This window comes from Andrena cerasifolii, chromosome 7, assembly GCF_050908995.1.
Source record: "Andrena cerasifolii isolate SP2316 chromosome 7, iyAndCera1_principal, whole genome shotgun sequence".
In the NCBI taxonomy this organism is placed as follows: domain Eukaryota; kingdom Metazoa; phylum Arthropoda; class Insecta; order Hymenoptera; family Andrenidae; genus Andrena; species Andrena cerasifolii.
Window position 1 is genome coordinate 3,537,370 of NC_135124.1, and position 22,660 is coordinate 3,560,029.

The 22,660-nt window shown below is 38.6% G+C and overlaps 1 protein-coding gene and 1 long non-coding RNA gene across 2 annotated transcripts in view; one reads left to right on the forward strand and one right to left on the reverse strand.

Annotated features, from left to right (window-relative positions):
• The window catches only part of LOC143371694 (uncharacterized), a 174,783-nt gene that overhangs the window by 139,855 nt on the left and 12,268 nt on the right, over positions 1-22,660 (reverse strand). The window lies entirely within an intron of this gene.
• LOC143371693 (glutamate receptor ionotropic, delta-2) lies at positions 2,484-22,399 on the forward strand. Its single transcript, XM_076817165.1, has 10 exons — positions 2,484-2,670; positions 3,206-3,360; positions 4,134-4,318; positions 9,610-9,794; positions 10,107-10,499; positions 12,416-12,583; positions 16,345-16,571; positions 16,708-16,910; positions 19,555-19,820; positions 21,052-22,399. Exons 1-10 carry the CDS (start codon positions 2,660-2,662, stop codon positions 21,704-21,706), a joined length of 2,448 nt encoding a protein of 815 aa, XP_076673280.1. The 5' UTR covers positions 2,484-2,659; the 3' UTR covers positions 21,707-22,399.

Below are 22,660 nucleotides of genomic sequence, written 5' to 3' on the forward strand. Positions count from 1 at the left end.
AAAACCGAATTTTTAAAATATTCACTTTTTTAGTATAAACTTAATTGTTGGAATATGTACAACGATAGACTGTTCCTAGAGTTAGAGTGTCAGGGACTTTGAGGACCCGGTAACTTATGAGTTTCCTTTTCTTTCGCTACAGGAGACCGAAAAGAGGGGAAAACGGTCTTCTCGACCCCTGCGCTTCTCAGTCCGAGAAAACCCTCTGAACGGATAACTTGTATCGCGCTAAAGACTATTCTTTCTATTACTTTTAGTTTAAGTTTTATACAGTTCTTATTATTATTATTATACTGACGTTCGACTGTGCAACTTTTATTTTCTTGAATAAATAAACATTATATTCTAACATTAATAAATATCAGTTTGGAAAAATAAGGGATTTCTTCTCAAAAGCCAGGGGGGGGGCAACTGCCCCTTTTGCACCCCCCTCCGGACGCCCATGATCTCACTGTATTTGGTTGCGATCATAGATGAATTATATCAAGCCGTCACGTGACAATGATAAATCGCAATGCATACAACGTTTTGTACCGCTGTTGATATCATGCGATAGAATAAGTCATTAGTTGAAATTAATTACTCATTCATTACAATCGCCCGATACAAATAAACCATTTCGATGAAATTAGAGGAGTTTGGCCACTATTTTCTCTTAACACCCGAAAATAGTAAAATTATTAATTTTCACTCTTTAATTTATTTCTGCAGATAGGCAGTTGAAACTTTTAATGGAAATAATGTCGTTGCAATTGCAACTGCTCAGAATGTTTGCCAATGGACACAAGTTGCTAAAAATTTAACATTTATGTGGGCACATTTACAAATTCTTCCAGCCACAATAAAGAAATTAGGATCTGTCGCTTTAACCTTAACAAATTCGATAAATATGGACATATTTTACGTGCACATTTGCATATGCTCGTGTGTACATTATAGTTATGAAATAAATAAAAGATTTTTGTAAATGGTGAATTACGAAAATTCTTGATTTGGACAATAATTACGACAGAATGTTGTCGTTTACATTGATAACGAACGAAATGTCACCGTGCAATTGTTCCAAGAAGGAGCTGCAAGTACAATCCATCGAAGGGAGCACCGATTCCTTTCACCGGTCCCATCGATTGCATCAATTCTATCGATTTTCTGTCATCACGTAAATACTATTATCGACACATCATTGTCCTCGTTCACGAGTTTTGTGTATAGACGCCAATAAACTTCCTGCGTTGATTTTCCCAAACAAGTAACCTCGAGCCACTTCATAATCCTCGACAGAGTCTTTTAAAATTCATTGGGTGCAAACTTTCATGTTCAATTCATTAAATTGTTATCTGAATGAGTTCAGCTACAAAAAATAAACCTTTAGTAAGGTTTAAAGGGAATAGGACACCCGAAACGCACCCATTTTTGAAGATATTTTTCAATTTATTTCCAAAACTAAGGGTCTACGAGAAAATCTGACTACTCCACGCGATTTAGCAGACAATTTTCCATCGGAAAGCATCAACAGAAGTGGTAAATCACGTTTTGTTTTCAACACAGAAGCGAAATAGTTTCGCAAAACGCGCGGCGCCGACAGTGGTAGTCACGCGCGTTAAGCGATTGTGTTACGCTGAGCGGCACAGTGGATCGCGCGCCGCCGTTGACTACCACTGTCGCCGCCGCACGTTTCGCCAAACTATTTCGCTTCTGTATTAAAAACAAAACGTGACTTACCACTTCTGTTAATGCTTTCCGAAGGAAAAATGTCCGCTGCATCGCGTGGAGTATTCAGATTTTGTCCTGGACCCTTAGTTTTGGAAATAAATAGAAAGATATCTTCAAAAATAGGTGCATTTCGGGTGTCCTTTCCCTTTAATCGTTGCTTAAACATATTTAAATGCTCATAATCCAATAATAACTTATATCGTTGCATTCGGGAGGGTTCATAGAATAATTTGACGCAACGAGCAACCAAAGTTGAAAATTTGCAGTTTTCTTCAAAATCGAATTTCTCAAAAACTGAGGGTGATGGCGACAAACGGTTTGCGGATTCGTTTTCATGACAGGAAAACCTATAAGAAACGGCTATTGAATGTTACAAGCCCAGATGGCTGTCGAACTGTGCAATGTAATAATCTTTCTCCTGTTAAATTCCAAAAAGTACATATTCCATATTCTTACATTCATATATAGTGTTCTCATTCAAACAATAGCCTGCCTTACGAACATTTTTATAATAGTCAGTGTGTCCCGAGTGAGGCATTGGTGAGGCCGGTGTTCAGTCTAATTTCAACTTGGAGCCGTTAAGCGATTTTCCTTGTCCATTTAGTCTCTAGAGAAATGATAGTTATTAGCTAGAAGTGACACCACCGGCGCAATTAATTTGCTCAGAAGGGAGCAGGATATGGGTTTCTTTTGATCCCTATCGGGAATCTACTTTCTATCGCACGCGTTGACGTAGGGACGAACCGAAAGGACTTTGCGAGATGATCCTCAGTCTATATTCGATCGCAGCCTAAGGTGTTTCGTGTTTCGTACAGGCGTTGCCGAAGAACTGGTACGAGCTATTTCTGCTCCCTAACCATTAATTGGAACTAAATAAATTGAACTGAAGCTTAAATGATGAGCTGTACGTTATAGTTGATTGTTCTTCTGCGAGGATCTTTGTGCGATGCTCACAAGGTAGGCACAAATTGATTTGCTCATCGATTACTTTTTTACTTTAGCCCGTCGTGAACGAAAATATCTTTTCATCCACTGTTGATTAACAACATTAATAGGGATTCCGTTTTTTCAAGTCGACTTCTTTTTACGAAGGATCCGTATGTTCAAACCTATTTGAAAGTAGTCTATTTTCTACATTAGATCCTTTCTTAAAGAAGTGTTTTTTTTTTAATTGCACATGAATTGTGACGGAAATGTGAATGCTTTGTGTGAAATAATGGTGTCATCGCAGAAACGAGGCTATCTTACGAATTTAGATTCCAACGTCAAGTAAACATGGACGATTACGATATTTGATTGATTAAAAAAAAACTGGTCAATTATTTCAATATATATTTTATAGGTAGAGCAGTCACGGTGACCCGAAGCGACGTTGTCGAACTTATCGCATCATGAGCGTTAAACTTTTCAATGCGAATGAATGATGCACATAACTTTATACGAAATGGGTAAAAATGTAAATTTAGTAGATTCTCATCTTTTCTGTCTACAGAAAAATGGCAATAGGATTTTGTGTAACAACAGTATTCTGCACAGCAACGTGCGCTTGTATACTACCTTCGTCGTTAACGTTGCAATTGATCCTGCAGTTCGCCAAGTGGAGATCTTGGGACCAAATAGTAGTTTTTGAGAACCTAAATTCGCTGGGTAAGCACAGTTGAATTTTTCAAATTTTCTCAATATACGAAGATTGAATTCTTTCATGAAGGATTCTAGTATGCAAGGTTATTCTTCACTCTTTATGAGATCAAAGTAATAAAAATGATTGGTACTTTAGTAGCAGGGAGTCAAGCAATAATTTCCATAGCCTTTAATTATTTATTTAGATGTAACCTCGTTCATCTACATTCATTTCTCCTTGCTATCTTTGCAATGAAACATGGAGTTGCTTTTTCAGTGCGGCAAGGTCGTTTTGACATACAGCCATTATAGTTTGTATTTATAGATACCGATCAATTATCAATGGCTCAAATGCGACTTGTATTTTCCCTTATTTATCACGTTGAATTAGGAAATCGATTGTTGATTACAGTTCAGTACGTGCCATGCATCGAATGTCGAGCCATAAGTGACACACGTGCCGTGTATAAATTACATAAAAAAAATATTGTTTGTACATTCCTTACCACAGACTCGAAATTCCTTTGGAACGAAAATTACATAATTTAAACGTATTTTTGGCAGAGATGATAATGTGCAGTACCAACTTAACGATCTTGTTGCGATATATTACTCAATAGAGATTAATACATGTAAATGTAAAACTTCGAGGAAAAACATTTGTAAATTGACGTATTATGTCACACGTGTCAAGAGCCATTAGTGTTAAATTACAAACCGCAGATGATCGCCGCTGACTTATCCCTTCCGTGTCGTGCATGTGTGATAAATGAACTTTTTTTTTACATACTTCCGTGAAGACTGTGTATTTGCTTACACCAGACCTTTGATCGCGTGTCTTACCGATAAAGGAATCAGCGTGTCAATTCAATCAGCTATCAATCCAAATATACCTGATGCCCTTGTCATTCAAAAGCATCGGATTGGATCGATTGTACTACTGGATGGGCTTAATCTCACATCACCTGAGAACGTTCTCCACGTGGTGAGGAATACGTATAAAAACGAAACATGCATGCACGTGTGAAAAAAATCTTCACCATCAAAAAGACCGTACATAATATCTCGAAATCGGGAATAAAATAATGACAACTGTCTTTAACTGTCTTTATTAAAATTTTGAGTTTTTTTTTTATTTCTCCTGTGTAGGTACCTACTATACTTGCTGTGTAGTGTAATAACAGCATGTTATTATAAATGTAATTTCTTTATTATATATAGTCACAAGAATAGTTGCTCCTGACTGATGCGAATACATGGGTAGTCTAGTTGAATATAATTTTTATTTTTATTTAGATGAAATTTATTTAAAAAGTCTTGTAATCCTGATTGTTGTCAGCCCATCTCTAGTCGATATTGAACTTATAGCTGCCAACTTTTCTTATTCCAGTTCACTTTGTATTAGATACCCAACCAAATGTTCAGCTAATTGTAATTAAAGGGTTAATAATTGATAATTAAGTAGTCGATTTAAAGTAGTCAAAACTTTACTGTTTTTTAAATATCTGTTTCAAGAAAGTTGCGCAGCTAAATGCTAATACAGACATGTTCTTGCATCGGGCCTGATTAACTTGTTGACATATAAGTCGTTCATTAGCATTGGTTGCAAACAGTTTAAATATTTTATTTTTTCCAATACTTAAGCGACGTTAACAAAGTTTTTATAGATTAAGGCTCGGAAACTTTCTTGTTACTACCGCATTTGCAAATATGCACATGATTTATTAACAACATTGGCACAGGGGCAAGAGGGGTCCTCTTCGTCACGCTGTGTCGTGTGATCCGATTCGTTGATGTTAGGGTAAAGAGTAGGGTAGCCTGGGGGGCGGTAGTCACACTTTGACTTTGGAATACAATTACGCAGGAACTACATTTGCAACAAAAACTCTTCTACGGAAATGTCACTTACTTATTTCACATCGTTGAGTCAAAACAGTTTCGCTATGCGTCATGTAATATCCACGTTATTAACCCGCCGGCAGTCGCGCCTAAAAGTTTTACACGAGCGGGCGCGTCGTGTACTCCGTACACGGAGGTTTGTTTTGGCTGAAAAACTGTTTTACCGTAATTTATTCTACCCAGCATCTCTATGAATTCTTCCAGCGGACATTTTTGCATCATGCTACGTACTTGTCAGGTTCAAATTCAGATTGGAAGTGTCTCTGGTTGAATGAAAACGAAAGTACTTATGCCGCATATCTTGCCGCTGACCGCGCCCGTGTACTCACAATTTTTCAGGTGTTCGCCTCCGACTGTTCTGGTTTTTGGGTATGTTTTAGAGGACCGAAATATAAGAAACTGGTGTCTTTTTATTTTGGCCTGTTTTCGTGTTTAGGGGTGAAACCAGCCATATAACTTTGTGGGGTGGTTTCACCCCCTAAATGTGCAAACAGGCTAAAATAAAAACACACCAGTTTCTTATTTTTCGGCCATCTAAAATATATCCGAAACCCAGAACAATCAGAGGCGAACACCTGAAAACCTTTGAGGGGTAGTTTCACCCCCTAAACGTGCAAACAGGCCAAAATAAAAAGACACCTGTTTCTTATTTTTCGGCCATCTAAAACATATCCAAATACCAGTATAATCAGAGGCGAACATCCAAAAAACTTTGTGGGGTGCTTTCACCCCTTAAACGTGCAAACAGCCCAAAATAAAATCGCATCTGTTTCTTATTTTTCTATCCTCTAAAATATATCCAAAAACCAAAACAATCGGAGGTGGACAGCTGAAAACCTTTGAGGGGTAGTTTCACCCCCTAAACGTGCAAACAGGCCAAAATAAAAAGACACCTGTTTCTTATTTTTCGGCCATCTAAAACATATCCAAATACCAGTACAATCAGAGGCGAACATCCAAAAAACTTTGTGGGGTGGTTTCACCCCCTAAACGTGCAAACAGCCCAAAATAAAAAGGCACCTGTTTCTTATTTTTCTATCCTCTAAAATATATTCAAAAACCACAGCAATCGGAGGTGGACACCTGGGAATCTTGTGAGTACACGGAAGCGCTCGCCGGTAGGATACGCGGTATACTTTCGTTTTCAATCAATCAGAGATACTTCCCAACTGAATTTGAACCTGACAAGTACGTAGCATTATGCAAATATGTGCACTGGAAAAATGCATGGCGGTGCTGGGTAGAATAAATCACGGTAAAACGGCTTTTTCAGCCAAAAACTGACCTCCGTGTACTGAGTACACCGGTGCGCCTGCCGGCGGGTTAATAAGAAATGAGTAGCGTGTAAAGTGTTACAACCGTCCCTGGCCCAGGGTCGGTTGTAACACTGCACGTAGTCAATAACAACACCAATTTAACTTTACAAAATCAAAATGTTTATTGATTTAAATTATAATAATAAATTAGAAAAGTAAAATCTATAACCAGAAATAAAACACGTTTTGGCTGGTGCATTCTTCATCTGCTCAATCCTTACATTCAGTACATTGCACCTATTTTTCATTTGGTTTACCTTGTGATATGCTATAGCAGGCCTTCCCAAGTAGGGGAAAACCACTCCTGAAACACATGTTTCGGTTCTCCCTCCAACGCTACGCCTTCAGCTAAGGTGGGACGATTCCTACTACCCTTTCTCCGAAGAGACAGTAACGCCGCTAGGAAGCATGTTGGGGCGCTTTAGGGTGAAACTGCCAAATGTGTCAAGTTTTTACAGAAAATTTCGTAATGACTTAAAAATAGTAGGAAAAATTAAAATTTAAACTAGCATTTGAAAATGACGTAAAAAGAATTAAAAAAAAATTATTACATACAACGATAGAGTAATAATTACTCAAGTTTTTATAGGAAATTTCGTAATGACTTAAAAATAGTAGGAAAAATTTAAATTTAAACTAGCACGTCATTTTGAAATGCTACACAGTGGGGAAATTTTGCGATTTATGGCCAAAACCAGAAAAATGACATTTTTGAATTTGACAAAATTAATGCAAATGTACTTTCACCCTAAAGCGCCCCAACATGCTTCCTAGCGGCGTTACTGTCTCCTCGGAGAAAGGTTAGTAGGAATCGTCCCACCTTAGATGAAGGCGTAGCGTTGGAGGGAGTACCGAAACATATAATAATAATAATAATAAATGACTTTATTGCACCATTACAATTAAAATTACAATGTCGAGTAGGCGAGGTTCAGCATTAACTGCTGCTCTACAACCTAACCTAAAAACATGTGTTTCACGAGTGGTTTTCCCCTACTTGGGAAGGCCTGCGGGATTCCATGCAAACAAGACAATACTATTATCCTTCTTTGTCACTATTCGGTTCTATTGCGATACAACCAACCCCGATTGTGGATGTTACAATCGCCCCCGACCATGCTTTTGACCTTCGATTATAAATTTTGACTAACGAGACGCATAAAAGTAACGATCAGTACTACTTTAAAAAAAGGCCCCATTACAGACTAAAAAATCGAAAAAGCACATACATACAGCCATGCACAATATTACCTATTTCGCAAGCATTATTTTAAACACGACTGGAAACATTCATTGATGGTTTGAAGACTTAATAGTTTATTTGTGTAATTTGTGTTACATTGCCTTCACCCCGTTCATGCTAATTGCGATAGCAATTATACGATATATCTATGACAGCAAGAAAATGCATAGAGCATGATAATTGCGTTAAAATTCGAATTAACCCTTAGTATCATAGCGTAACACCCGTGTTACACGAATTGAAAAAATTATGCGCGCCATTTGGGGGCTTCTGCATGAATATTAAAGCGTTACTTTGCTATTACCATATGTAACAAGTGTCCTTATGGCAGAAATACATCCGTAGAAATTCTACTGTGGTACACTGTGTCGTATTGTTGATTACAACTCTTAATTTCGCCAGGACCACTGAAAATACCAGGTAATTGCTAATTTTTCTCTCAATTATTTCGGATTTCTTTTGTGAATAAATTTGACATCGAACATAACAATGTATGTAACACTAGTGTAACATTCTGCAAAACCGAGCATTATTTTAACGTTATAATACATAGGTAACTTTATGCATGGTTTAACATTGGTGTTATATCCATATTTTTCATTTATAAAAAAAATTGTTACACTAGGATTTTTTTGCTTATTTTTACGATGAAGCGTGGACAAAAGTATACCGATAAGAATTTTTCTGAGTAAAATAAAAAAAGCATGATACTAAGGGTTAAAGGCTCTTGGCAGACTTATGTAACAAATGGATCAATTTGCATTACATATACATACATAGTACCGTCCGTTTTTAGGTGCATGGTAACAGTTCTTGAAGGACTGGGTATTAGGGCGGAGCGGAAAATTTAAATTTGAATTTTCAGCTTGCCTGGGTGCGGGATAGTTGTCTTTTGATTAACCAAACACAACTGTAGAAAAAAATTGGAAAAATATGCGTGTCTGCAGGTTCCCTTTTCTTCTAAAAATGATTATATAATCATACTATATAGGCGAAAATTTAAATTTGAATTTTCAGTTGGCCTGGGTGCGGGATAGTTGTCTTTTGATTAACCAAACACAACTGTAAAACAATTTTGGAAAAATATTCATGTCTTCAGGTTCCTTTTTCTTCTAAAAATGATTATATGATTACATGATTATATGATTATATGATTATATGATTATATGATTATATGATTATATGATTATATGATTATATGATTATATGATTATATGATTATATGATTATATGATTATATGATTATATGATTATATGATTATATGATTATATGATTATATGATTATATGATTATATGATTATAAGATTATAAGATTATACGATTATACGATTATACGATTATACGATTATACGATTATACGATTATACGATTATACGATTATACGATTATACGATTATACGATTATACGATTATACGATTATATGATTATATGATTATATGATTATATGATTATATGATTATATGATTATATGATTATATGATTATATGATTATATGATTATATGATTATATGATTATATGATTATATGATTATATGATTATATAATCATACAATCATATAATAATTTTTAGGAGAAAAAGGAACCTGAAGACATGAATATTTTTCAAATTTTTTTTTACAGTTGTGTTTGGTTAATCAAAAGATAACTATCCCGCACCCAGGCCAACTAAAAATTAAAATTTAAATTTTCGCCTATACAGTATCGCTCCGCCCTACTGGGTATTGTCCTTTTATGATTATTCAATTTGTTAAGAGCCAATACATCATTTCATTTTATTCAACGTTTAATGGTTAATGAATACGTGACGAGATTACAGGCTTCCCAGAAGTTTCTGTTTAATTACTACGTGTCATGGTTATTGATAACAACAACAAACACGGATGCAACGATTGATACCCTGCTGCGGCATCTGAATATTGGCATCGATAGCGACGTTATCGTCGCAACCTCTCCCTTGTCGCATGCAGCGATTCAGAAATTATCTGAAACGTACGAGAACAGGTGTGTGGTTACAGAATATGTTGAACAAAATGAAGAATATTTTTCTTAATCGTCTATCACTCGGCGCGACGTAAACACACCTGCAGCGATACCAAAAAGGGATTAAACAAATTTCAAAACACATTAATCAAAGAATCAAGCACAAGCGAGGTCGTGCTATTATGAATACTGAGAATCAAATGGCAATCGAGAAAGATCGTATTCCAAGTACTGCACTCAGTTACCGGAATATCATTCGTTTCAGTGCAATTCAGCCAGCGATTGATTTTAATTCTTTCATTCTTCTTCAACAGTCTTTAACGTTTCCCTTAGGACCTGCCCACGTCTGCAGGATTATAAAAATCATTTCGATTTTCGACAACCTCCCATGAAACGAATCGACGAGAACGCAACAATCAACTTGAACTACAGCATTTTGGAGGACAGAATGGTGGTCTTTTACTTTGTACACGTGTACAAAATTCGGTACACCGATAACACTAGCCTGGTGACCAGTTTCCTCGGATCATGGAGTCCAGACTCCTGGTCGCTTCAGAATCCAGTGAGCGTTAAACTAAGGAATGATTTCAAAGGACTACCAATCGTTTTTGGAGTATTGAACGAAACGATCGATGGACAGATGGACGGCACTGATCAGGTAGTCGCGAACGATATAGCGCCACTTCTCGACTTTGCGAGCTTCGTCACGAGCAGCGTGAATGCGAGGTACACATCGCTCAAATAACGTGCATCGAATGATAGTTTTAACTAAAAGTAAGTTTTGATCGTATACGAACGAGAAATGTGTACACGGGATACTCATAACGCGTATTGGCGAATTACAAATCCGTATTCTGAACCCTTCGACTGTAGCGCACTTCAAGTGAAAATCGCCCGTTGTATGCAGGGCAACGTACCATGATGGGTCTAACCATAAGCCACCTTCTGTTTCGGTACTACTTTTTAATATACAGTATTTATTCGCTAAGGGCTCGCGACTCGGTACGGGCGCGGCGGCGAGCTCTTAACGTAGAGGGGACACATGACTCCGAGTGGTCGTTTATCGCTTCTTTTCTTGCCGAAAGCGAGAGATAAAATCAGAATCTAAATTTCGGGTGAAGCTGAGAAGCAAAGCTCGTATTGCATACGTCGAGCAGGAGTGGATGATCTTAACAAATTTGATCGCATCCGGGGCATACTAACATCCACACGGAATACACATAAATCTGTGACAGCTAGTGTTGGCTAGAACCGTGATTTGTGAATCACTGGTGATTTGATCACGTTCATTCCCAATCGCGGTGATTTTTCACAGTGATCCGTGATTTTCGTGATCGCTTCTGATTGGTGCAGGCAGAACAGTGACTCACGATTTTCGTGATCTGATTGGTGGAAAGCATAACTGCTCTTTGCACGCGCCACATAACCCCAATTTCTAATTTCTCTTGAAACATTTTGAAGTCCTCACTGTGCTTATAGAATTTCAGTTGTGTATATTGAACCAATGTAATCGTTCTTGATTTATTTAAATTAACGAATATCTCTTCAGTTTAGTTAAAAAGTGCAATGTATATATGAAGACTTTAGCCAATCAAATCAGTGCGTGCACGCATTGACTATTTATGAATGTAAATACTAGTTATATATTCGCTGAATTAGCACGCTTTGTCTGCAACACAAACTATATTTAAGTATTTTATAAAAAATAATTCACTCAAGATCAAGAATTACGATCACAGTAAACAATTCGCTCAAGTTAAAAAAAACACGATCACTGTGATGAATCACTGTTAGTGATTTTGCACTCCATCCCTAGTGATAGCAATTTGTTACCATGCGACCATTCTAACATATATGTCCGCGATAATCCACTTTTCTAGCGAGAAAGCGCGCGAAAAGCTTTGCCATCTGGTGGTGACATCGCGGTACTGCTGCGGCGAGGTATCGCGCGGGCCGAATATGCGCATGCGCGCGAAGTAGACTGTCGTATACACGGGTCACGTGGTCTGCAAAACAGCCGTACACATGAAATGTTTACACATAAATTACATGTTAATAACGCGTTTCTGAGACATGCTACATAGCCTATGTCCATCCTAGAGTATGCAGAAATAACGTGTTAAAATTTGAGGAAGATCGTTTCAATAGGTCGAGTTTTGCGCGACATAAAAAACGGCTCTCTCTTTATATAATAGTATAGATATAGATATTCAAGCATCAGTAATCACAAAAAGATAGGTAATACGAAAGGAAAGATTATTTGAAAGTGTAGTACACACCTACCTGAAAGGCTTCTGTAAGAAACAAATGACTATTTAGCGAACAGTGTTTCAGAGACTGATCAAGAGAGAAACGTGTACTATGAAAACTCTTCACTTCTGACAAATAATAACTCTTTATGAGTGAATAAATGAAAAAAAAACAATATTGGCACATTGTTCTTCATACATTCATCTATCACAGGAAACAAAAATTCTTCAGTTTGAACAAGATTTTTCAAATCGACTTTTGGCTAGCTTTTACGGCCAAATACTCCACTGTGCGCCTGATACTCCGTCCTTTGTGTGCGCGAAGAGCGTGCGCGATGGGCATGAGCGTTAGAGCGTGTACTATTGTCTTTTTTACGTTTTTCTCCTTTTTAGTATAGAGTTAGTGCCGCATGAGAAACTCGGCACAGTGAACAACAAAGTTTGGAACAACCTTCTTGGAGATGTCGTTGCTGGCACGGTGGACATAGGCCTCGGATACATAACCGTGAATGAAGAAAGACAAGCAGAAATGACGTTCAGTCACCCTTTGATTCGCTACATGTGAGCGAATATTCACATTATTCATGTCGAAATATTTAAGGACCACAATTTTAAAAAACAAATGTTGTATCATCTATGTCAGGGTTGACTAACTGGTGGCTCGCGGGCCACCGGGGGCATCTTCGCCTTGCTGCCACGCTGAACGGCCCCCTCCATACCTACCAGACTCTGAAGATCGCAGTCGAAAAGAGAAGGAAATCCACTGCGATCGTCAGTGTCTGGTAGGTATGGAGGGGGGGAGTTCAGCGTAGTAGCAAGGCTAAGAGCCCACAGTGGCTCGCGAGCAACCAGTTAGTCCAGGCCTTCCCAAGTAGGGGAAAACCACTCCTGAAGCACATGTTTCGGTTTAGGGTGAAAGTACCAAATGTGTCAAGTTTTTATAGGAAATTTCATAATTACTTAAAAATAGTAGGAAAAATTAAAATTTAAACTAGCATTTCAAAATGACGTAAAAAGAATTAAAAAATTTATTACACACAACGATACAGTAATAATTACTGAAGTAATAATTCTTTTTACGTCATTTTGAAATGCTAGTTTAAATTTTAATTTTTCCTACTATTTTTAAGTCATTATGAAATTTCCTATAAAAACTTGACACATTTGGTACTTTCACCCTAGTAGGAATCGTCCCACCTTAGCTGAAGGCGTAGCGTTGGAGGGAGAACGGAAACATATAATAATAATAATAATAAATGACTTTATTGCACCATTACAATTAAAATTACAATGGCGAGTAGGCGAGGCTAAAAACATGTGTTTCACGAGTGCTTTTGCCCTACTTGGAAGGCCTGAGTTACTCAATCCTGATCTACGTGATTCATATTAGACGTATATAAAATAACTTCCCCTACTTAATGAAATTTTCCCTACATAATATTTTACAATACAGAACGATTTCAGTGACTTGGTCTTAGAATTCTTAGACAATTTTATAATGAAAGACAGAAAATATTAACAATTTTAACTTCATCCTGTAGTAGTCAACTCTTTGAGTAGCGTTTGAGTCTTTTCACGCCAAAAGATTTGCATTCTATGCACGGTTTTGACACGTTCTTACGGCATTATGTTCTAGAAAGCATCGAAAGTATTGTCAGAATGTCTCCAAATGTTTGCTCCGGGCGAATTAATGTGTAGGCACAGATAACAGTTCCGTGTACATACCATCGTGTACCACGCAGAATTCAAGTACTCTTTCCATTACAACCATTAAAAATAATTAGAATGCCTGGGTACACTTATCAGTTCCGTGCCAGTTCCACAGAATGATGACTGATGATGTATGACGAGTGGTCCTCTGTGCCCCGCATAAGAAGAATCTTACCACTGACACGCCGGTACTGAACTGTCCCGGAACCAATATGTGTGTTCAGACCTTTGAATAAAACCTTCTCGGCAAAAGTGATCGCTGGGAGCAGTCTGACCGACTTAGGGGCTGTTACGTACGCAGACCTGTCTTTGACTTCTTAACCCTTTCGGGCGTCCGGAATGCACGTGACCCTGCGGGTCACCGTTTCCTGCCGTGGTGTGATGCAATCGAGTTTTCCCCGAAAACCTAATATTCAATGAAGGCACTCATGTCCCCACTACTTTCTAGCCGAGTTTCATTGTATAAAAAGGGACACGAATCCATACTCGGGGGCTCATTTCCAGTCTAGCACGTTTAGACGAAAGAGGCTTGCGAGATCGAGTAACATTCTCCTTCGACTATGATTTCAACCTAAACTATACAGTACGTAGAGCTGCTGATAGGTGTTGTAATTATTAAAGTCTTTGAGACCCCCGCATTTCTCAGTGCGTAAAAACCGAGAGGTGGACCTAGGTACCGCGACAGAAACACTAAACAATTGTAAAAGACTGAGCTTATATATAGAATATAATTAGTTATTTCTAAACTCAGAGTTCCTTATTTGAATCATTCATCATCTGAATCTCCTCTTCGAGACCAACCCACATAGATACTCCTTTCCCGCTCAAGGTGTATCACATTTTTAAGTTACGAAGCTAAACTAACTAACATTCCTAGTGGCTCCCGGGGATACCAGACCCCGGTTCGTCCACGATATCCACCTTCCTAGCGGCTCCCGGCGATACCAGATCCCGGTTCGTCCGTGAAGCTTACCTTTCCTAGTAGCTCCCGGGAATACCAGACCCCGGTTCGTCCACGACATCCAACCTGCTTACAGCGGCTCCTGAGGATACCAGACCCCGGTTCGTCCGCTACTAACAAACTCTAATAAACAAATACAATTCTCGGCCTCGCAGCCGCTACTCTCATTGCCCTCAGCATCGGCTCGTAACAGATAGTGTCGGTTTTTGAAAGGTCCAACTGACGCGCTGCGCCTCAGAGTCTCCTCTATAGCAGCGTTTAAACCAAGCAAGATGGAGTGAGCATCGTTCCTCCCTAGGAAACCACCGTGCAGGCCACAGGGTGGGCGGAAAGCATAGTGGGTTCCGAAAGACCACGTCTTGACTCGATGGGATCACCTTAAGGAATTTTGCTATTGGGTAGGCCATAGCGGTCACGAATTATAAACGTTCGCAACCGGGGAAACCTACGCGTAAGGTTGCCAGCAGCAAGCAACGCACCTGGAGAAAAACGGTCACCCATCTTCCCCCGATACGCGCCCCACGATGCTTAACTTCGGTGATCGAACGAGAACCGGTGTTTCCATCGCGGCCACTGCCGCTGGCATCGGCTCGTAACAGGGCATTCCTCAAAACCCAGCGCATCGCAAAGTTCTCACGTCCTAGAATTTTACATACTGTGTACGGTTTTGATGTGATTTCCCGCCAATAATTTTTTAAAAGGGTCATAAATGTTGACCGAGTGTACCGCAATGTTTGGTTTGAAAACAAATCGAGCCCGCAGTTTGCTTTTTACTACTCCGCCACCTCAAGGCGCGATCCCACGACGCGTGGCATGTCGAGTACGGTGTGAAACTCGTCGAGCCACGCGGTGTGGGAATGCACCTCCAGACAATGCATGATTCCATGAAAGTATCACCAATGGGTTGGTGAGATTCCCTTGATGAAAGTGGGTCTAACTCAACATCAATAAGACTGGTGTTAATTATACATAACTGATCTACGGAATTTAGAAGTGATTCGCATGATGTACAATTAAAAATAGCCCGAATGCGTTCGTGTTTGAACTGACTTTTATCGGGAAACCTTTAATAAATAATATTGTTACAACGGGGAGTTTCCCTGCTAGGCATTGTGGCGGATTTGACACGACGAAGGAAAGTAATCAGGACAACACAACACACTAACACTAGGAACTCTATTAATTAACAGGGAACAGTAATATTGTATAAGATAATGTAATCTTGACCCTTCTGCTTTCAATGACGTCTGACTCACGAATGGAACGACAGTTGATCGATACTGTCTCCGTCTTCCCTGTTGCCTTCTTATCACCGTCGCGAGCACCAGCAAGCCATGAATTCTTCTACATAGGGTGCTCGCAACAATATAAAAGTTACGGCTTTGATTGACACAGGTATTTGAAATTTGCCCCTTCGAGGCGCTTCGACCCCTCCGAGCGTTCGCTTCTGCCGAGAAAATTTTGTCCAGCTCGCCCCGTACTTTGAACACGTGCCGACACTAATGAAAATTTAAACTTTTATTTTGTCTACTACTTCTACCAAATCCCAGGGCGTGAAAATACGCAAACGCCAGTCAAGGGGTTAATGTGCTGATAGAATAATCAGAACGTCGTAAAGACAGCCGTACATTCGATATGCATTTCCATATAGGAGAAACATTTATTACCATCCACTGGAAAGTGGCACTATGAGGGATATATTTCGGCAGCCATTTAATAATTATCTGTTGTTGTGCGTTGCCTCTACCTATCTTGCAATACTGATTGCAATGGGATTCATAATTTATGCTGCGAAGACTGCCCTACATTACGAGGAGGAAAAACACGTTGGCATAGGCGAGGCTGCCCTTTGGTGTATCAGTATAATGTGCATGCAAGGTTTTATGTACAAAATTTTATTAAATCTGCAGTTTTGCAATTGAAATTTATACGTAAATGTATACTCATGCACATGGTTATATTACTTATAACATAAATTATTATGTATATGCATATTTATTCACTGTTAATGCAGGGTCGGCGTGGACACCGCGCAATCCATCAGGAAAAACAGTTCTGTTGTTTAGTCTAATGTTCGCCTTGGTAATGTACAATGCTTATGCTGCTTTCATTACGTCTGTACTATCGGTGCAAGCAAATGGCATCAAATCCATTACCGACCTTGTGTCTCATAATTTCAAATTGGGATACAGCATAACTGATGACGAATACATTCGAGTGAGTTTATTTGAGGAAAGACACATATTCCATTACTCCAGAGTTCTATTCGTTAATATTCTATTCTTTATGAACCTCCGTTATAAATATTTTTTTATCTGCTTCTAAAAGAGAGAATTTAGAAGCGAAGTAAAAAGTACAGTAAGTGAAGTACAGTATTGTCTCCATATAAGTGTCACGCTCGGGGGACAGAACGAATCTTTAACGAATTCAGTTATTCAGCTCGCCATTTTTCATCGCAGTTTTCTTTCAGTAAAGGTGGCCGTTCCAATGTGCTTAAGAATTAAAGCGGCCCCTACACGATGAGACTTGCTTCGAAACATGTCTCGAGACAGGTCTCTCTCTTCTTCTCTCCACCTTCTTACCAGCACGAGACATGAGACCTCGTCTCGAGGCACGTGTCAGTACAAGTTTCCTCATGTACGGCAGGCTTAAGATGATGCCGTCGCGACTACAAAAGATGTAGTGGGGACAGAAATGTACTTCTAACGAAACAAGGGCCCCGGTCTACACTATTTACTATTTTATTCAGATTCCTGATGGAAATATTAAATAGACGAAACTATACTTCACTAGCGACCTTGATATAATACCTCTAAACAAAATTTGTAATAAATTCTCTTCAAGGAAGGAGTGATTAAATTTTTATTTTACATTCACTAAATAGTCGATAGAACTCGTGCAGTAATCACATAGGTATAAGGTATTTCTTTCGCAAAGTCCCATAATTAAGTATAAATAAGCGTTATGCTTTACAATAGCGTTATTTCCAAGGGAGTCGAGACTGATATAAACAATACCGGTTACGGCCAAGGTCAGTGAGACAACCGAAATGGAATTAACGGTCTTCTCGACCGAAATTGGTGAGAGAATTTCTCTCAGTATTACGGCCAACAGAAGATTCTTGAATATATTTTTGAAATATAGAAATGCTGTCGATCAGAATTCATGAGATATACATAGGTGTACGAACGATTCAAATTTGGGACAAAATTTGTTACGATCACGATAGGGACTAGTAAGTCGGAAGTCATCATGACCAAAACTTGTAGATCATTTTTTAAGTATTGTATTTTGTATTTGTATTTTGTTTTTCCTGTGTTATTTATACAGGGTGGTGTTTCAAGCATTTTGCTTATATTGCCCAACGAACATTTTTTTTTAGTCATTCCATTTTTCCCTCCTCTCTCCTGCGAGTCCCAGCAGCAGCAGCGCACCGGGAGAAAGGTGGTCTCACCCATCTTTCCCCAGTACACCGCCCCGAGACGCTTAACTTCGGTGATCTAATGAGAACCGGTGTATTCGTCACGGCTACGGCCGCTGGTTTTTTTAAGTATTTTTTATCACGTTTGTAAACTGATCTTTACTCCTTTGCACTCCACGGCGAAATACATTGTATTGGCAAAGAAATCTACCACCACGGGAATGGTGGCGCTAGTGTGACATAACAAATATGGACGACGCAGGTATAAATATATTTTACTATATGTTTATATGGAACCAGTAGCATAAAAGATTATTTAAAAGTTATTCCGTACGGTAAAAATGTTGACAATACATTTAGACACAACATTGGAATATATAAAAGTATGCAATGTGGACAATTTTAGTTGCTCCATTTTATGACTCTTATGAAAACTTAAATCGAGATCATTGTTCATTATAGGGTAACAATTTGCTACACAACATTTTCTCTGCATACAGTTCGTCGATACTGTGAAAATTGGTAGACCGCAATCAACTGTATATCTGCGTCGGCCATTACTATTAGTTCGCGTACCAACCGCTAGTGTCGCATACTAATCTTCTACTCTCAATACCTACATGATATAAATTTATAATAAAATTATTTATACGAATTAATGTATTTATTTATATTTGTTTAAATACACTTTTAAAAATAGTTTATTTGAATTAATTTATTAATTTTTATAAATAATTTTGTAAATAATTAAAATATTTTATATATAAAATAGTTATTTATAAATGTAAGAAATATTTTAAGAGGGTGAAAGCGGGTGTTCAATGAAAACGAGCGTCAATGTAACCTCCTAAATATATTCTACTAGCTACCCCCGTCTCGGCTTCGCTCGAGATATTAGCGTGACTAATTCATGCTTATTAGAATTAATATCTTTTAAGGAAATTAAGTACCTATTCTGAAAAAAGGTTAATTTCTTCATAATATTTCGGAAAAGATAATATTCTTGGTAAGATGTTTTTCTGACATTAGGATGAATTGTTGTTGCGCATCACCTGTCGGAGCAATGATGGCAAATATTATCCATCGTTCCTATTTTAATTTCTCGTAAGTTAACACAGTCAATTCCTGGATCATAATTGAACATCTGTTGTTAGTAATAAGTTATTACGGTTGAAGGTCATAGGTCATTGAGAGAAATGTAACTGGCCATGAATGCCGGTCACTCTTTCGGTCTCGACTCCCTAATTTCTAAAAAAAACTGCATCTTGCCCTTTACACCTAAATTATCAGTTTAAATTTCATATTGTTTTTGTGTTTGTAAATTTATATAATTATGTAGGTCATTTTATTATTATCATGAATTTATTATTTCTTTATTTACATTCCCATGATTTACTTTTAAAAATTGAAGATATATATTTCACATTAACTTTTTCTTAGAATGCGAATGACAGCAATCTTCGCGAACTATACATAAGAGCGTTTAACAACCGAGAATCTCGATTAGACACGACTTCCGGTCTAACGAAAGCCGTATTGGGATACTACGGCTTTTTTGTTAGCGCCACTCTCGCACGTCGTGCTCTCAGGACGACGTTAATACAAGAACGATGTACCTTGAAGGAACTACCCCTTCCGCAAACCTTCACAATGGTGGCTTTACCAATGGCCAACTCCTGCCCCTACAAAAAGATCATCAACTTGAAGTACGTAAAGTTTATTGCGAAATACTAGCGTTTAAATTACTTCTATTTCAAATTTTTATAAACAGTAGTATAACTTGTAATACGTGATTCATTCGGAAAGCTATGTCGCACAATTACGTTTGCCACAATCTTTTGAAATATTTTTCATCTCAGTATTTGTATATCACCATGTGTTTAAACAAGTTTGCAAAAGTTGTGTTCCAAGTTTCCTTTAGATTTGAAATAAATACTTTATTTTACCCAGAAATTAATTGATCTTTACGTAAAGTACGGCGTTCTTTACGCGTATAAAAATAAACCATAGTCGTAAAGGACAAAATTGAGGTTATTCAAGTATAGTACTGCTTGGATAAGCTGAGAATTTTTACCCCGCTTAAGCTGATACAAAATCATTCCCACTATAAATTGTTTGTGTACTTAGGACCTGGGACCCTTCGCAACCGAGCAATCAACTCCTGTCAATAATGGCGCAATAAAAAACAAAGATGGCACCACTAGCCTTTAAAAAGAGGAGAATATCAAGTCTTGCATTTCTCACCGGATTTTCACGAAAGTGACACCAATCAACTCTTTGTGTTTTGCCGATGAAAATGATACGAAACACGATATATTTCGGGGTATTATTAATGAAATTATATAAAAACAATTTTGCAGATTAAAGCCAACTGCGTCAAAAATAGTCCGATGTATAAGGTATTTGGTATCTTTTAATCGGGAGAATACCAGAAATCATTTTCTTATCGATACGATGAAAAATGAAGAACTTGACTTTTTGTCAAATTGATGACATATCGCCCGAGTGACCCTAGGCACGCGTGCTACGCGTCGAAGCCGGCGAGCGACGTACTTGAAAGAGTGTTATTTTCGTAAAGATTTGATAAGAAATCTTTTATGGCCTCATTGTATTCAGGCGTCAAGCACTCGGTTGCGAACGTTCCCATATCCTAAGTAAACAAAAAACGGTAGTAGGGGTGATTTTGTATCAGCTTAACCAGGGCTAAAATTATGAGACTATCCGAGCACTGCTACAGACTAAAAGCACTTGAAATTTGTTTTATGTGTATGAAACTGACACTTATTTTGATCAACAGGTATGTATTCGTATTTTTCAATGCATTTACATGAGATTAGGAGACAATTTTCCTAATGTCACTTACACATCTGAATGAGAAAACAACCCTAGTTGAACGCAGTAAATCTGAAATACATGCAAAACATATACCATTTTCAGCATTTTGAGGATACGAGAACGAGGCGTCCTGAACCGAATAACAGAAAGAATGTTGCCAGAAATGCCACAATGTAAATCACCGACTACTTTCCACAGCGCCAGGCTGGCCGATGTCTACTCTGCCTTCTTCATTTTGATAGCAGGTGGCCTGACAGCTATTTCGATTTGGATCGCTGAAAGGATCTGGAATAAGAGGCGGCAAATGAAGGACACCATCGTACGAGGGATGCGTCAAAGTCATTTGATGTCAAAGTCTCACTTGCCCCATATACCGCACTTACCACATTTTCCGTCACTATCTCACTTTTCTCATCTACATTTGCGTACACACGATGGTCAATCAAGTGATCATTGCGTGGACTTGCAACTCCACTTGGCGAAAGATAAAGAAATTTTGCCTTCGAATCTTTTTCCCTCCACGCAGGATTTTCGGTCAAAGGAAACTGCATCACCATCTGTGATGAACGATAACGATAGGCTAGGGAATTTGGACAAGGAAAACGATAAGCCCCGTCTTAAACCAAGATTTTGTACCTTTAGAAGACAGATCAGTGGTAAAATGGTGAGCTTCTCTGGGCTATCAAAGCAAAAATTCAAAAGAATCGAAACCGGTCATAAATCTGGTGATAATACTGTCTTTCCTTTTCATCAATAAAGTCTACATTTCGGCGGTTCGATAATATAACAACCGATTTGAAAACAATGTAACTTTTTCATGTTTTAAAATGTAATTCTTTGCTCAAAAATGGCGATAACTTTTCTTATTAAACTAAATTGAGAAAGTGGAACAACGTTATTAAGGCGAGGTCCCACTCGTACAACTGCACAGGCGCCATTTTGATGAATCTAGCATGTTTAGGTCAAAAGTGAAGAGGATGACTTGTGTCCCTAGCACCGTGAAAAACACAGAGTAACATATGTAGAAGAAGTCTAAGGTCGTGTTCAGATTTATTGGCCGGTGAGTTTCGTGAGGGGTATTCTTCCACCACAGCGCCGGCCTGCTTCGGTGCTCCTTTTCTCTACGTTCTCACTCTCTCTCAGGCTAGGGCTGCTCGTCGCGCGGTGGGGATTTGGTGCCCGTGAGGTACACGCAGCGAAGCATCCCCACCACTTTCTCGTTTCTTTCTTGCTGTCGTTCCATCTCGCTCTCGCCTTCGCAGAACAAGAGCGAGTCAGAAGTGGTGGGGATAGCGCCAAGCTCCTGACGTGTAGGCCAAATCGAGTTCTGAACGTAGAAATACGTACATCAGAATAGGTGTGCGTTAGGTCCGAAAAAATTCAGGAGTTTTATTGGTCAGAACATTGATTCTTTCTCGATAGCTCCATCTCGTATTGGTTTACGCATAGCTTCGTAACGCAAACAACTATTACGCTAAGAATAAACAACAGCCACACGGCTTCGTTCAGGCGGAGTCAAGCAGCGTTCCCGTTACCCCACACCATACCCTTCGGGTGCCCATCAACTTCAACTGCCAATCCACGATCGTCAGGTGGTGGTGGCTGATTTCTCCTCGCGCGCTGCTCGTGAAACCGAACTCACCGGCTAATATATCTGAACACGGCCTTAGTTTATCCACTGCTTTTGACATGCATGTAAGCATTCGCGTAT